Source organism: Amblyomma maculatum, chromosome 1 (genome assembly GCF_055883805.1).
Source record: "Amblyomma maculatum isolate TAMU_Amacu chromosome 1, ASM5588380v1, whole genome shotgun sequence".
In the NCBI taxonomy this organism is placed as follows: domain Eukaryota; kingdom Metazoa; phylum Arthropoda; class Arachnida; order Ixodida; family Ixodidae; genus Amblyomma; species Amblyomma maculatum.
Genome location: NC_139344.1, coordinates 254,260,262 through 254,278,240, shown reverse-complemented (window position 1 = coordinate 254,278,240; position 17,979 = coordinate 254,260,262). Strand labels below are relative to the sequence as shown.

General features: G+C 49.3%; 1 protein-coding gene across 4 annotated transcripts in view; it reads right to left on the bottom strand.

Annotated features, from left to right (window-relative positions):
• The window catches only part of trio (trio Rho guanine nucleotide exchange factor), a 294,295-nt gene that overhangs the window by 91,440 nt on the left and 184,876 nt on the right, over positions 1-17,979 (bottom strand). For all 4 annotated transcript variants that reach the window (XM_084590873.1, XM_084590874.1, XM_084590876.1 and 1 more), the window contains exon 36: positions 71-276. In XM_084590873.1, coding sequence (XP_084446999.1) covers positions 71-276 — 206 coding nt within the window. The remainder of the gene's footprint in view (positions 1-70; positions 277-17,979) is intronic.

Below are 17,979 nucleotides of genomic sequence, written 5' to 3'. Positions count from 1 at the left end.
CGCGACCGCTGTTACACGCGCGCGATAACTTCGCACAATCCGAACGCGCAAAGGTGTGTCACACACTCACCGGAAGGTGCCGCGCCGCTTGTTGCCCGGCGAGGGCAGAGGCGGCACGGGCGGTCCTCCTCCGCCGGGGCTCAGGTCGGCCGGCAGCAGCTCCTGGCGCCGGCCGCCGGAGCCGTCGCGGGACGCCAGGGGGACGTGCCACTCGGTGAATGCCGCCGGCTCGCCCTGGCTGCCGCTCGGGGTCTGGTCGTCCGGGTCCGTGCCGCCCTGCGCCCAGTGCAGAAAACAGCGGCCAATCACGCTCACTGAAACCGCGTGCACGCACGACCCATATTCGATCGCTCCGCGTGGGACGGCACGCGCCAAATGCAGCTATTTTAGCCCGCCAGCCACGCGCCACACGATGAACCCCGCAACAATGCAACTCGTCCACAGTTTGCCGGCGAGAACTATGCAGTTAAGCAGACAGGGGCTGATAAAATAAGAAAACCGGCAATCCTTCGCTTTGAGCTGCTGAAACAATGCTATAAAGACCACATTCCATTCAATGCGGTTTTTCATTTCCCCTTCCGCAATCCCTAGGGATGAGCCTTCGAAAACATCAAAAACCGTTACGGTGTTTGGCGAGGTTTGGTTTGATTTCTGGGCTTTAACGTCCCAAAGCGACTCAGGCTATGAGAGACACCGTAGTGAAGGGCTCCGGAAGTTCCGACCACATGGGGTTCTTTAACGTGCACTCACATCGCACAACCTTATAGGGCGCTTTCTTTTCGCCTCGATCGAAAAACAGCTGACGCGGCGGGTATTCGCATCCTCGGTCGCAGAAGTCGAGCGCCCTAACCACTGCACCGGGGCGGGGAAACATCGGGGCAGTGTTTCCCGAGGGTAGCGCTACCCGTGCAAATTATTATGAGACACGAGGACGTCGCGAAAAAAAGGAATAAACAAAAACAATTTGAGCCCAAGCACCTCATGGCGTGCATATAAGGCGTCCAAACGAAGCCAAGCTGCCGTCGTCACCACGAGAGTACAAAATTAACTGCACAATAACCAATCATGCGCCGCAAAAACAGTGCAAATTAGGAATTCTTGCAAAGATCAGTCGACGACACGCAGTTCTAGGCTTATCACGAGGCTCTGAGCTGCAACCGGCGTAAACTACGAACTGCGACTATTTCTCCCGTTTCGTTTTCGCGCTTCTATTTTTCCGTCTGGTCCTTAAATGCTGGAGAACCACCTATTCGATCCTTTGTCTAGAAAGGGTTAATCGTAAAAAAGCGCGAGGGCGAATATTGAATCGAGGGAGGAAAGACGCTTAATGTAAAGGGGGTGTATCGTCTTTACAACATGGATAACAACCGGGCTATTTATTTATAGCCGCGGCAGCTTATATGAACAAAAGAGGGCACTAAGCAAAGCAAGCGGAAAGAAGCAACTTCATTGCAAACAGAATAAACGCAAAAATAGCGCTAACTACAATGAAAAAAAAAAAAAAATAATAAACTAAAAGAAAATACAAGGTCAGAATAAATTCACAGCACATCACGCAGAACACACGGGGCATAATACAAGTCCACAGCCCACAGGATGCATGCATGCACGCACGCACGCACGCACGCACACAAAAGAAGAAAACAAATGCAGAACAAGGTAAAAGTAACTAAAGACGCAGGTAGCAAAATATAAAGCTAAATGGAACTCGAACGGCTACAACAGAACAGCGAAACAACGAAACAAAATATTCGGGGCGAGGGAGGGGATGCAACGAGGCAGGCTGTTAATTGCAATGATGTTTATGCAGCTCGGCCCGGGGTGTTTCGTGACTGGAAACCGCTGTGATAAGGTCGAAAAGGCCGTTACAAACCACGATGGCACGCGGAAACACGGATGAATTGAACTAGAGTCCTGCCGTGCAGGGGTGAGGCTTATCATAAATCGGCAGGAAAAGCGGGAGGGGTCTTCAGAAGGTAGCGGACACATTCCGTTGTAAGATAGCTATAAATGAGCGACGGAGTTTGTAATTACCCGAAAGGCTATGCTAGCCTGGAGAACAATGATACTCTGCACGGATCTGAGCACGCCGATAAACTGATATCCGGTCCACACTAATGATGCAAGCTCCAGATTCGGGCGCACAAGATAGATAAGCCGATTTTCGTGCCACATTAGACGAGTTCCACTACTACAGGCGCGGGTACTATGCTCAGGACCGGAATGATTTGGAGGAAACATACGGATACTAAAAACAGTCGAGAAATGAATGTCTAGACATCTGCATGACGTAGTGCGGGGCATACTTTAAACGTCAAGAAGCACCGTTGAATTCGATCTCGATGACACGCAAAATCGAGATCGAATTCAACGCAGATGCGGCATTTGCTACACAGCCGCGATCGAGCGCGAACGAGGGCTGCTGCCCTTGTGCTCAGGAGACAATCAAATGCAAAGAAAGAAGCGTTCAGAAATGTATACTATAAAAAAATGCGAACTTTAAAACAGCTTCCTGTTTTAACCAGTGCAGCCAGACTTCTTGCGGTCACCGCCGCCCATCTACCACCCGTATGCTAAACGTATACTATCCATGGGTGTTGCAAGCAGATCAGAAGCGTTTTCGTTTACTTTCATTTGCACGGCGGCAGATTGCGCAGGCGACCGCGGCACCATGCCTCGTGGTCGTGCAACCAGCGGCCTGGTGCCGCTGGAGATGCGCAACGAGCCCAAATATGGCGCTTAGAAGCGAAACCCTTGAGCCGCATACTTTTACGCGCCCCTTGTCGAACACAACCATGCGTTCCGTTGAACGCATCAAGTTCCCCGGTGTTCTATAACTGTTTTAGACGAACGGAAATGCGCAGTATCTGTCCCTCATGGAGCCCCGTTGACATCTCGCGGACAACACAGCAACTCTTAGGATTACGCATTTCTCCAATGCAGATTCTGCGGTTATCCCGGGAAATTTTTGTCGAAGATGCTATGTAGCCCAGAAAGGCGAGGCAAAACGAATGCGAGACCGATGGCGGGCTCGCTTTGTGTTTTGTCGCTTCGACTAGCCTAGATAGCTCTGTCAACAAGAACATTCGCCATTCGCCATGCAGGATTGAGAATCGACTTTTTTGCAGCGGGTTGTTCGTGGAGCAACGTTGGCGATTTTTTAACAAATGATGAGCGGCAAGAAAACTGTTTTAATAACTTTTAAAGCTACTGCATATATTGAAAAACTAAGGTTCACACCTTTGTTTCGAGACATTTGCCCACCATATATATTTTACCAAAAGCAAAAAAAAAAAAAAAGTAATGGGACCTCGGTTACCGTTTTCACCTGAACGCACCCATATACATATATAATCAGGCAAGCACCATAACTTCGCGGTTCAGAGGCGTGTGTGTATATATATATATATGGGTGTGTGGAACTGTAATCGAGGTCCCATGACCAGTTTTTTTTTTTTTTTTTTTTGTCTCGAATGAAATTTTTATATGTGGTGGGAAAATGTCTACACAAAGGACTAAACCTTAGCTTTGGAAGACACGGCTTCACACACTTCAGAAACTTAAACCTACGAGTACAGGGGCGGTTATAATGGTACCGGCCCCCTTAAAGGCCGATTCACATGCATTGATTGTGCGAACTGAGCGGCGAGCGACAGTGACAGACCGAAAAATTTCTAATAAGTTGGAACTGCGTCGCTCGAGCCGCCGCGACAGCTGAAAATAGGTTTTAGGGCCTCATATTGTCGTTAGCAAATGTGCCCGCGTTTCGGGTGCATGTCTTATATCATCATCATCATCAGCCTGATTATACCCACTGCAGGGCGAAGGCCTCTCCCATATTTCTCCACTTAACCCGGTTCTGTGCTAGCTGCATCCACTTGACCCCTGCGAACTTCTTAATCTCATCCGCCCACCTAACTTTCTGCCGCCCCCTGCTACGCTTTCCTTCCCTTGGAATCCAGTTTGTTACCCTCAGCGACCATCGGTTATCCTCTCTTCGCACTACATGTCCTGCCCATGTCCATTTCTTCTTCTTAATTTCTACTAGAATGTCGGTAACTTGAGTTATTTCTCTGACCCACTCTGTACGCTTTCTATCTGTTAATGTTACCCCTACCATTTTTCGTTCCATAGCCCTCTGGGTTGTCCTCAACTTAAGTAGAACTCTCTTGGTTAGCCTCCACGTTTCAGCCCCATAGGTGAGTACAGGCAAGATGCAACTGGTGTATACTTTCCTCTTGAGCGATACCGGTAAGCTGCTAGTCATAATCTGCGAGTGCTTGCCAAATGCGCTCCATCCCAATCGTATTCTTCTTGTTATTTCCTTTTCGTGGTCCGGATCTGCGGTTACTACCTGTCCTAAGTAGACATATTCGCCTACTACTTCCAGTATTTCGCTACCTAATGTAAACTGCTGTTCCTTCCCGAGGCTGTTGAACATTACCTTAGTCTTCTGCATATTGATTTTCAAGCCTACCTTTCTACTTTTCCTGTCTAGGTAAACGGAAGAACCGGAAATGGACATGGAAAAGTCCTAACGGGGAGACTAAAAATGAAATCGACTTCATAATGTGTTCAACCCCCGCCATTATGCAAGATGTAGAGGTAATCGGGAAAGTGCGATGCAGTGACCAGAGGATGGTGAGGTCCCGAATTAGCCTAAATCTGAAGGAGGAACGCAACAGATTAGTAAGAAAAACCCATCAACGAATTAGCGGTGAGGGGGAGGGCAGAAGAGTTCAGGATCTCGCTACAGAATAGGTTTTCAGCTCTAACTGAGGATGGCGACATTACCCTAGAGGCAAAGAACAATAATTTCAGAGATATCATTACTGAGTGCGCGGTAGAAGTAGGCGGTAGGATAGTTAGAGAGGATACCGGTAAGCTGTCTAAGGAGACGAAAGATTTGATTAAGAAACGCCAGAGTATGAAAGCTTCCAATCCAACAGACCAGATCGAATTGGCCGAGATATCAAAGCTAATCAATAAGCGCAAGGTGGCCGATATAAGGAAGTATAACATGGAGAAAATTGAGCATGCTGTAAAGAACGGGGGAAGCCTTAAAGCGGTAAAGAAGAAATTGGGCATAGGCAAAAACCAAATGTATGCGATAAGGGACAAGGCGGGCAACGTCATCACGAATATGGACAAGATATTCAAAGTAGCCGAGGAGTTCTATACAGATCTCTACAGTAGCCAAAATAGTCAGGACCGTAATGAGATTGGCGGTAGGGAAAAACAGTCAGACGTTCCACCAGTGACGAAGGACGAGGTCAAGAAAGCACTAGAAACTATGTAAAGGGGGAAATCGGCTAGAGAGGATCAGATAACTACAGATTTGCTGAAGAACTGGGGGGATATCGTGCTAGAAAAACTGGCCACCCTGTATACGCAGTGTCTGGTGTCATCGACGGTACCGGAACCATGGAAGAATGCAAACATTATCCTCATTCATAAGAAAGGGGAAGGACCTTAAAAATTACAGACCAATCAGCTTTCTGTCTGTTACTTATAAGGTGTTTACTAAGGTAATCGCTAATAGAATCGGGGCAACCTTAGAGTGCAATCAAGCAAAGGATCAAGCAGGGTTTCGGAAACGGTACTCTACTATCGATCATATCCATACCATCAATCAGGTGATAGAAAAATGCTCGGAATATAACCAGCCCTTGTACATAGCATTCATTGATTACGAAAAAGCGTTTGACTCAGTTGAAACCTCGGCGGTGATGCAGGCATTGCGAAATCAGGGGGTAGACGAGCCGTACGTGAAAGTGCTGGAAGATATATATAGCGGCTGCACAGCAACCATAGTTCTGCATAAAGAAAGTAACAAAATTCCCATAAAGAAAGGTGTTAGGCAAGGAGACACAATCTCCCCAGTACTATTCACAGCTTGTTTAGAGGAAGTATTCAGAGACTTGGAGTGGGAGCAGTTAGGGATAAGGGCCCCGCCGGGGTGGCGCAGTGGTTACGGCGCTCGACTACTGTTCCCAAGGACGTGGGATCGAATCCCGGCCTCGGCGGCAGCTTTTCGATGTAGGCGAAAAGCAAGGCGCCCGTGTGCTGTGCGATGTCAGTGCACGTTAAAGAACCCCAGGTGGTCGAAATTTCCGTAGTCCTCCACTACGGCGTCTCTCATAGCCTGAGTTGCTTTGGGACGTTAAACCCCACAAACCAGGGATAAGGGCAGATGGAGAATACCTCAGTAATCTGCGATTTGCTGATGACATTGCCTTGCTAAGCAACTCGGGAGATGAACTGCAAATAATGATTGATGTCTTATATGGGCATATGCTAATCACCATTGAATCGCTACTTAATCAAAAGCAATCGGATGATATCGGAACATGATTTAAGGGGTTTTCGAGATGTCATAATTTACGACTAATAATAAAATAGTTAAGCAGATGCCCATAGGAACCCATGCATTTGGAGGTCATCGTAACTATCACTTACTGGTTAAGGGGTGTTTAACTAACAGTAACCAGACTACTCAGAAAGTGCGAGTCATGGTTAACTATCACTAACCAATAGTGATGGTTAGACGTTTCGAGACGTCCATATTGTCACATGATGACGCCATCGGACGTGACGTCATGACCGGATGTGATGCCATTACGTCGACATATCCGGTCATGTCTAATAACTGGAAGTGATAATGACGTCACATCCGGTCATGACTGGTGATGACGTCACCAGGAGATCCAAGCTGACCCCGCCGGGCGTTCGATCCAGGCGTCCGTGCAGCGCCTTTCATTTGGCTCTTCATCGAACGCCGTACCACGGAGCATATATAGAAATAGACAGCAGGCATCAGCGGCGTTCAAAATTGGTTGACAGCAAAGAAAAAGCGCAGCATCTGTCACAGTCAACCACAAACGGTCTCGCAGTCAATGCCTATAAGCAGCGCGGCGGGGAATGCTTCCGCCTTGAAGCACTTTAGTGAGCCAAAGTGCCCCCTGAAGTTTTTGCGTCGCCAGAAATCACTATCGTTTTCGTTTGCATGTGAAACAAGCGTAGTTCGATTGAATTTGTGCGTTTTAAAGGTAATAGTCGCGTTTATTTCTGTAGTTTTGCTTGATCACGAGTACCAGCATTGCACCTTTTGATTTTGCATTGTTGCTGAGGTTGGTGAAGGTTATTTAAGCCGTTGGCACGGTCTGTTATTGCCCTGTGCCCGGACGTACGCGACGGAACCCGGCGCAAGCTCCCATTGCTACCCGAGAAATAACCCCACGGAATCTTCCTTATTCAAGGTTTGAACGGGGAAAGAAGCGAGTGGTCGTTCTCATATATGCAGCAGACATTTCAGCAAGCGAGATTTCGTTCATGAAGTTGGCACTAAATAGTTCGGCGAGTAGCAGCAAAAGGAACGAGGCGTGCGTTTTAATTTGAGCTTATCACTTGTGAAGCTAACGAGCGCCTATTGTTGGCAGGATGGAAAAGATGCTGGCTTCTGCACGGAGCAGTACTCTCACAGAGCAAGGAAGGCTCATGCGAATGCCAGGTTTCTTTCTACTGAATGAAGGCGCTGGCGCTGAAGTTTCACTGAAGTAAGCTACAAGAGTCTGTCGCCAAGGGCAGCAAAATGCATGGTGAGTTGTCTCAGGCAGCGTCTGCGGTGCCATAGTAATTTCAATGAACAGAGTACGTGAATAAGGAAGGGATAGAACATTACAAGTTGTGATGTGCCGAGATATGCGTCAACAAAACTACTTTGCACGAAAAAAACAAATATCCGCCTGAATCAGGAGTGCCAATGACGGCAGTCAGTGCGCAAGAATTCGCTGTGTGAAGCACTTCCTCACACATTCCATACAATTTATCCACGTCTTCACCACAGGCCAACCTGTCTGCTCTACTACGTTCAAGGGAGCAGGTGAGCGGCACGGCTTCCGCCGGTGCTATAGACCCTTTACAGCGCGAGCGCATGGGCGCTGCCATATCTGATCATGTGACCCTTCCGCCATCGCTGGCCTTCGGGCTTTCTAGTTTCACGGCTTTCGGCGCGCTAGTACTCGGCTGCACGGTGCGGCGTATCCGCTATCGCTTGGGACAACGAGCATGTAGACAGCCGAAAAACTTCCTGTGAATGCTCATAGTGTGTGTGTAGGTGCTAAAAAAGGTTTAATTTAACCACGTATTTCATTTATTGCATCCTCCTAACTATCTGCATTGGCTTGAACGTTTCGACAAACCGTCAACCGTCGACTCATTTTTTTTTTTTTTACCAATTCCCCTCTCTTGCGCTCTCAGTGGAAAACATTTTCTGTAAAACTGAATAGATTACAAACTGATTGTCCCCTCAAACTTTTTTCTTATTCTCTTGCGCAGAGGGCGAACGCATGTTCGGACCGTGCTGAGACGCATTATTAATGTTCAGCATTTAACACTGTGCACAATATTTACTGCTCAATATGGACGCGCGTGTAATCCCCGACAATTGATAAGGTATAATTTTACCTCCTGTAAACGTCCTGGCTTCAAAAGACTATTAAGCTGCTTGATGGCCGCATCAGGCGCTCAGCGGCAATCACCTGCGCTCGGGCGAAAGTGACTGGAAACTGCATCGGAATTCAGAACCCACTGTATAGGCAGCCCAAGCAAGTGGGGATATAAAAACTCTTATTATGGTAAATTTTATCATTGGTCCGTGCATTAGTTTCATAAAAACAGCAGTTATTACAATTGCAGCAGTGCTTGTCTAATTAAAGTGGTTTGGTTTGTGGGGTTTAACATCCCAAAGCGACTGAAGCTGTGAGTGGAGGATGCGGAAATTCCCACCCCCTGAGGTTCTTTAACGTGTACTGATATCGCACAGCACACGGGCGCCTGGGTTTTCGGCTCCATCGAAAAGCAGCCGCCGAGGCCGGGATTCGATACCGCCCGCATATATCTTGGGAACAGTACCTAATTAAAGTAAGCAAATTCACTGACATGCCCACACTGACTTCCTTCTCTGCACAATCAGTTCTTATAAATGCATATACATTAATAGCCACGTCAAGGTACTCAACGCCATGCGAAAATAACGCGGCATCAATGGCGCAATATACAACTCCTCAGAAAACGTCAGGGTCGTTCTCACATTCCCATGGCTACTGCCGGTACTAAAATGAGCTGGTGCGTGAGGTATAGCCTTTCTTCACATGCACAAGCGCTTTATTTTTCCACAACGGAACATGAACTCGTGATACACCTCCGAGAAAAACGGCGGTCTAGCTAGGCCATGATGTGCACCTTATGTAGAAAGCATCGTCTGTTCTTCCGCCAATAAACAACAGGTTCATTAGCTTTATGCTTCCTTGCAGAATACTTCGACAATACAGATGACACCTGCATCCAAGCAGCGGTGTTTAAAAGTCAGCCGGCATTCTTACACAAGATACACAGCAACAGTCCGCAGTGCGCGCCGACGCGTTCCGAAGGCCAGCAATGACGGCCGTACTAGTGGCGCCATCTGTTGGGGAGAGTGGAACTACTCCACAGCATCTGTCAGGCACCTGACAGATCCGCTGCTCTTGCAGAGTAATCGCAATACCTGGATTCAGTAACCGCTCACCTCTAACTGGTTGTGTGACAGCTTCAGTATTTTTATTTTTTTCATAACGGCAACAGCAATGCTGCACAGGCGGTGCACGTCGTCGCCGCAGTAGTTAAAGCTCACCAACTTCGAAAACTCCCTAATTCAGTGCTTTCTTGCCGAATCAGTGGATCTAATACTTTCAATTAACCTTTTGCAGGCCCAGACCGAAGTTTATATTAAATAAACAAATGAACGTAATGCTAACGCACAAGTAAAGAGCCGAGGAAAGCATCCTACCGCAGCGTTCAACGCGCGTTATCCAATTTACTTCGTCACGCGGGCGCTTCCGAGAGGTGGCGCCACGGTATGTCCTCGCGCCCACCATTTTTTTTTTTTTTTGGGGGGGGGGGCATTTTTCTTTATGTTAATGATGCGTGAGACATTCCTGCATATGGATCTACACGCAGTTTTTGCCTACGATCGCTAAGTAATTTTTAACTGAATTTTCTTTTCTCACCAGTTTGGGTTTCAGCACCTAAGAGATGGCTGTGACGTCACAATCGTCTAGGTCACGCACGGCATGAAAAAAACAGTGATATATTCGCTCACTCTTCCCCTTTTGTAATTCCTGTCCTTGAGACAGACTGGATTTAGTGTTCCGGTGAAGTAAAACAACACAGGAACAATTATATCGCTGAATTATTCATCCCTCACGTGACCTAGACTTGACTATGACGTCACAGCCATCGCTCGACTGTTGAAATTCTGGCGAGAAAAGAAATTCGATCACAAATTACTTAACGGCCGTAGGCGAACGTCATGAGGCAGTTCATCTACAGTAATATCTCACACAACATTAAAGAAGATAAAACACGAATTCAAAAATGAAGTGTCTATACTCCTTTAAGTCGATGCGACCGGGCTTACATGCACGGAGAAAGTCGACTTACCGCTCTCAATCCAGCCCTTCCTGGCGCATTAATGCGATGCGCTTTCCTAGCGCATTACCCCTGTGTACATGAATGCGATACGCTAGGAACCTGTTGCGATGCGCTAGTTGTCGCATTCATGTAAACACAGCTACAGCTGGCGGACGGCCCCGCAGACCACAGCGAGCCAGCCTGTCTCTGACGGAAGCCTGCCGCTTCTGTGGGCATTTTACAGGTATCCGTCGCGGCTGTTAGTAGTTCTGATGCGCCCTAAACAAGTGTGTCGTGCGATGTCGGCAACCAAAGGTAGACAGTAAACCGAAGCCCTTCTAATTTTGATCGAATATTCTTTCTTCCTCTGGCTCTTCCTTCCGCGCGGTTAAGGGGTCCATCAAGAGTGAAAAATTACTGCGCCTCAGAAAGCATTATTACTTTTTTTTTTGCATTTGCATGGACTGCACTGTCGTCACAGCAAGCCTGAAACGTTAACGCGCGGTTGCTCAAGTTACGTACGAGCACAAAGGCGAACGCATTCAACTGCAACAACGTACTGCTCGGAGGGTTGATCCGCGCGACAGCTCACGTCTATGCAGAGTCATAGTGCGACGCTAGCGCCATTTCAACAGACGGCTCCGCCTTCAGAGGTCATGACAACCAACGCAACGACACGTGGTCTTTTTTTCGTTCTCTCCTCGCCAACACCATTCTCGCCCGCAACAACGCGGCTGCCTCGAGCGGTGTGAAGAATTCACAGCTGCGTGCACACAATGCATTACAACACGCTGCTCGATCAGCCGTCAGACAAGAATAAAACACCTGCAAGGCCGCTGCTAAGCAAAAGGCATTTCGCAGATGCGGCTGAGGAATTCGACGAACACGACCGTTGTTTCCGGCATGTTAAGATCACGTACCAGATACGGAGCGGAGACATGGGCTCGGACGTTATCTCAGAGCGAGCGAGTACACTGTCCGCGTTTTCACGTTCTCTCAGACCCTGAGTTTCCCTCGTTCGTCTTTTTCAAAAGCTTGTTACTTTCAGTTCAGTCACTGTAACGTTTGGCTGAAGTTACCTGAGACCGCTTGAGATGCCTTTTTGGTGAACACGCTCAGAGGAGGTGGACGTCGAAGCGCACCTGTCGTATTCGCACACGTGGCACGATGCGGCACTCAACCCCATGTCCACCTTATCGGTCGAAGTTCGGGTCAAAGTCAACGTACTCTTCGAACAACTGTCGCCATCTTACCTGACGACAGTTACGCACCGCTCTAACATGGGCACTTTCGATTATGATCGACCTCGATGCGGATCTGGCGTTGCTTCACGTCTAATCATATCGCGATCGAGCCCTATCCTGCCCGATCAAAAGCCGGTTCCTGATGCGGATCAACCTTCCCCATCCCTGTCGACGGCTTCTACCCCCGACCTCACGAAATCAAATGGAAAATAAAAATTAAAGTCAGTGAAAAACATTCTACAGAAGCTATTGAGGTTAAAAAAGGATTATCTAACGCGGCTTGATTTTTAGAACTGCGTTACCATATTCTCAACGTTCCGCGCCTGTCTCGTCAGTATAGCGAATAAAAACTATAGGAGGACACTTAAGCTTCGCGCCGGAGCGCGATACTGTTACCGGGCTCCGTTCGCGCCGGGAGACGCGTGCGTATTAGCACAGATTCGTAAGAAACCTATTTACGTGAGACCACACGACGTAAACATATTCTCGCTCGTTGCCAAGCTGTGCAACCGGGCGTTGTGGGGCCTAGTCAGTAGCATATCTGGCTCTCAAAACCAACGGTCGTGCGTTCGAACCCCACCTAAAACCAAAAATATTTCAGCTAGGTCAACTAATGCATAAACTGGTCATTTGAGACACGCGGTGGCCTTTAATTCGTGTTGTGTGATGTTTGCATCACTTTCATCCCGTGCGTGACGTCACGTTAACGTGTGCGTTTGAACCACAAAATCGCATTAGGTAAGTATTTATCCTATTATTAGTATGCAGCAGTTTCGATTCGTAGTTGCCAGGTTTTTACTTGCAGCCACGAAACATAACATTGAAATGTCATGTGGTCCAAAAACCAGTCCCGTTAACGAGTTTGCGCGTCGTCTGTGCGTTTCATGTGCTTGTTCTCGCGCGGCGGAGTCGCACTGCGGAAACAGTTGGTCAACTGCGTCCGCCGACATGATGTTTCCGTCGTGTTGGCGATGCTGTCACACCGCGCCAACACGAACCATTCGGAAACAGGCCGTTGGTGCCCGCCAACTTGTTCTGCGACAGTTGGGCAACACTGCACCCAACCGCGGAACGTGTTTCTCGTTGTGGACCCGCTCGCCTCGCTATAATTTCACCCAAATTTCTGCGCTATTCGAGGGGCTGGGAAAAATGCAACAGCGAAGAAGCCCTCCTTCAGTTCAAACTTGCTTTGACAATGGAGGGCGCGTAAATGCTCGCGGGTTGCTTGCATAGATTCCGTGCATCATTTTGACCGCCGCCTTTGTGTAAACGAATCTGGCGATTATTGAGAGAAAAGTCACAAATTTTAGCAAATGGAAGTGAGCATCGAATATATAGTTTTGGCTGCAGTGAACTGAAATCCACAATTGCTTACATCGCAGGACGCACGCGCAATCACGAAGCGCCGGTGACCCGCCCGCCGAGCAATGCTGCAAGCGGCCGACAACAGTCGCCGGCGCTGCTTGTGCAGAGCAAATTACGCCGATTGAGGGTGATCGCCGAACACACGCCTTATCGAGCCTATTTTATCATGAGATGGAATTCTTAGTAAAGCAGCGGCGAAAAGCGAACCTTCCAGCGTTGACCAATTCCGAAGTGTCGTCCGGCGAAACCGACTAGGCCTAGAGACGAGTAGGGCAGGTAGGGTTCGAGCAGCGTGGTTCGTCACCTGGTGCGCCCGCGGGAGGTGTTGCCGAAAGCTCTGCACTTCTGCAGGCGTACTGCTATTGTACAAGTATAGCAGGCAGTCCTTCCGCATGATAGCATTTGCCTTTCCTGGTACGAACATGAAGTACCACATCAAGCCACCAGCGCTATACCTGCCAGTGCAGCGCTGCGCCGCCCGACCACTCCGGCATCGGCGACGGACAACACCGACCGTCGGCGGCAGCCTTCACTATATGGGTTTAGTGAATTAAAATGGCCATCAAGTACACAGTTTTGGCGACTGCGTTAAAACGCTGTCACGGTGGTATGCACGAACGCAATGTGAGAGCTGTAAGGAGCAGACAAGCAGCAGCAAGGGTGCATGCTCGGGCTGATGGCAACGTATACGTCAAAACATCGTCTCCTGCGTCAGAAAACTGTGCACTGGAGTCAAATACCTGATAATTTCTTCAGCGAATATACATCTCAGTATAATGCGCTAGCGATGGGTCCAGAATGCGAGAGCGAGCATTTGCACAAACACTAAAATAGGATTAAAATATTTTCTACACATGCCTTGAGTTTATTACTTGACTGTCGCAAAGAAAGCGCACGATAAGCTTTACATAGCTTTGTAATTTGGTGTGTCTATACCCCTTTAAGGGGCACTTGGCCGGCACATTATCGTGTTTCGTGTGCACTTGTGATAGAACATATTATCGCTGCAGGAGAGCTAGGGGATTTTTCATCATTCATTTGTTTGTCATTGTTTGTACAACTACAAAAGTATGCAGCGTCACTTGTCATTTGGCACGCCAACTCGTCGATCGAGTGGCAACGTGTAGCACCATGACATGTCCAGCGCCCTCACAGCTTCAACTGGAATCAAAACTGCCCCTGTAACAGCCACCTTTAGCATAGGACAGGTGCTTGCGCAGTGATCCCGCCTGGCCGTTTACCAGTATTTCCCAGCTATGCTAAACGTCCAGCTCCATTCTCTGACGATGGCAACACCTAACAACATCCTACGCAGCGCCAAATGGTTAAAACGCACTCAGCGCCTGCAGCTGGAAAGGCAGCGCAAAGCAAGAGCTCTTAAAATGTGCAAAAAATGTAGCGACAATCACAAGTGAGCCCCATCTTATTAGGGGAACTGATAACAAAATTGGCACCAATGAACAAAACACACGGACTATAAGAGCGTTCTACAATAAAGCGCAAGCGAATACTGATCGCGTGTTCGCTTTCCATTTTTTCAGGCAGATTTGTACGGTCCTTTCAGATAATTTACAACTCAGTTTTACTGAGCTTTATTTAAGGAAGTACGGCGTACTTCGACGACCGCATTACCAGGCATGCCGGCCCATTCAATCGTTACGACTAGGTTCAACTAATTTCGCGACCATGCACCGCGACAACCCACAATCTAAATACGCGTTAACCTACTTTACATCTGTTCTCAAACAAATAAATTTCTGGCTATGAAAACTGCAGATGATGAAAGCGTTTCCGCCCCGAGTTTTATGGAGAGCAAAGGTTTGGGAACGAGCCAGATGAAATGTCGTAGGCTATGAACCTTCGAGATTTCAACCGCGCGCACATGTCCAGCGAGAAAGACCGACGGCATTCAGCACTTCACGCCAGTGGTCGGTTCTCGACCCCAACACGAGCTTGCATGCGCAATCAGCTGTCAAAAGGAAACTCGCGCCTCGCGAGAATTTGGAGCTCGCAGGGCAGACTTGCGCGCCACCGCGGATTTCGAATAGCCAGCCAAATCAGATCCTGGAGTTCCGGCCATTGCTCATATTTTGATGTCGAGTCGGTGCCTCCTCAGGTACATCGTCACAATTCCAAGAACACGAGTGGCACACAACTAAAGAGACAGACCGGAGAAGCAACTGCTTCGTCTACAGGTCTTGATCGCCGTGGGAGGAGAGGCCGGAACCCGGTGTCAAAATTAGATCCCCCGTTGGAAGACGGCTGCGCTCACCGCACAAGGGTGCTCGAAAGACGCGCCCTTGAAAGCCAAATGCACGACACGGCGGCACGCGACGACGGCTTCATCGCCGGACCACTGAAATCGACCTCGCCAACATGCGGCCAAGCGTGCGCTGTGGGGCATGCAGTCGATGTCGTGACTCGGGGAAGCCAGGGGGCAAAAATAACCGCTGTCGTGCGGGTACTACCTTGGGGGGCGGCACGACGCCGGGGCTGTAGGAGAAGCTGCGGAACCAGCCGACCCTCTTCATGGCCCGACGGGAAGCGGCGCGACACTAGCGACATGTGCCGGTCCGAACGTGGGGCGCTCCACCACCGCTACCTGGCGGGACACGTGCGAGCACGCTGTTGCGCAACACCTGCTGGCCCCAAAGCTCGCAGGGGGACCGCACTCGGAAATAACATGCCATACACTTATGCGCACACTGATGCTCGCAGACTCCCGGCGCCGCGACAGTTTCGTTTCCGACTCAAGAAATTTGCATCGAGATTGAGGCCGCGCACTCGGAGGGGGCGAGCGGCGGCGGACCAAGAAAGCCGAGGGCAAAAAATTACGCGCACCGGTTAGACTGGCAGCGGTGGCAGAATAGGACGTTCTCCCAGCAGCAGTCCGGTGGAGACGACGGCCGAAGTTGCGGCGGCGCACCTGCCAGCAGACGCGCTGCGCGGCGGAGGAAGGCGTTCCGGATGAACGATCGCTGCTCCCAGCGAGGAAACAGCGAGCGGATATCAAGGCACGAGAAAGGCCGGCAGCGCGGCCTTCAGAGCAGAAACAAAAACAACCAGCCCGGCTCCGGAAATTTGATACCATCTATAAAATGGGCCAAGCGAAAACAGACAAAACGCGATAAAGGCCCGAGCGCGTTGATGCGCCCACGACGACATTCGATCGCGCGGCAGAAGGGTCGGCGGCAATATGAGCCGGCCGTCAACTTGGCCAACGAGCGGCGGGGGGAACGCAATAACCCTTCTCCGCCGGTGCTCGGGCAGTCTGTCGCGGGGCCAATCGTTTACTCGAGTGCTCAACTGCGGATTAATGAGCCGGGGAACGCAGCCGCCGCCGGCCTGGCGTCAAATTGCATCTTCCCTCCGGCCCCAAGGAAATCGACAGAGCAGCTCTTCCCGCCGGCGACGACGCACGAGAGCCACCAGAATGCCCGCAACGTGCAGCACGGCCGCCGGAGCGGATGCGCCGGGCACACGGTCGCACACGCGACCACCGGGAAGGGAAACTAACGCTGCTACAAGCTTGCGCTAAGATTGATCACCTCCGACGGATTACTCCGATGAACCGGCACAAAGATAACATTTCCAATGGCGTATTCACTCGACGATCCGGAGCAGCTCTCCGAATCCGCAGAGAAGACCACGGACCGTATCATGGTCCAATCGAAAGTCCGGATCTAAACCCAAATCACTCAATCAAACACTGTCTTCGATAGAAGAACGAATTGCGACGCATTACAACTAGTTATAAACACAGACACCTCGTGGAACAAAGTTCAGCATGACTTTTTAGAATTGGGCGGCGAACCATTTGCGTCCGCACGGAAATCGGCATGTAGTGATGCATTAAGCGGGAAACGCATGTGAGCGAAAAAGTGAGCGAAGCGACAAGGCGGCGCGGCGAAAGCGATCATGGTTCGCTCCGTCGCCTACTGAGACGCATGCACGCGACAGCGCGAACCGAGCGAAAGGTTGTGTGGCTGGCATTTGGCTGGCATAGTGGCTTAGTACGCCGCAAAACTATTGCCAAATCCAACAACAGTCATAACGATTGCAAGAATTAAAGTTATTTTACGACAACATGGCAAAGTAAAATGTATTTACAGCAAACCGTATCGAATGAGTGTGAACTTGCACTGTAATCGGCACGAATAGTCACGTGACCCCTTGTTTCTATTGTTGTTTCGGTTGCGATTAGACGTTCTTTGAATCCTTGGCTGTCCACCATTGTTCGTACAAAGCGAAATGTTTACGCGGTAATGCACAATCACAATGCAACACAGCAAAATAAAGAAAGCATGCGAAATGAGCGGCAGTGACGTACGCTTACTTCCGGGCGAACGAGCGAAATTTTCTATTTCGGCAGATCCGAGCGACGAGCCAAGCGACACATGCATTTCTGTTCGCGCGAAGGCTTCGCGCGACGTGTGCCGCCGTCGCGTTCGCGTGAGTTTTCGCGTGCATGCGATTCAGCCTTTATCGGGGCAAAATGAAAAATCGTGACCTATCGGGTCCACCGGCCATAGCATCCTGTACACTTCCTACAAAGATTCGGCTATCTGGAGGCTTAAGACGGGCGACTCCCTTTAAAGGGGTAGATACACCATATTACAAGGTTGTGCAAAGCTTGTCCGAGCTTGCTTTGTGCTTGAAGACCATCACAGTGAAGTGTTAGACACAAGGGAAGCGTAGAAAATATTTTAATTCCTTTTTAAAGTTTGTAGAAATGCTCGCTCTTGTACTACGGACCTATCGCTAGCGCATTGACTGTGACGCAGGTTCACTGAAAAAAACATAATCAAGTATTTGTGACATCATTGCACAGTTTTCTGACGTAAGAGACGATGCTGCTGGTCAGCTCGTTACGGCTATTCTTTTGTATCCGTAGCGTTCTAACAGTTCTATCGCATGGACA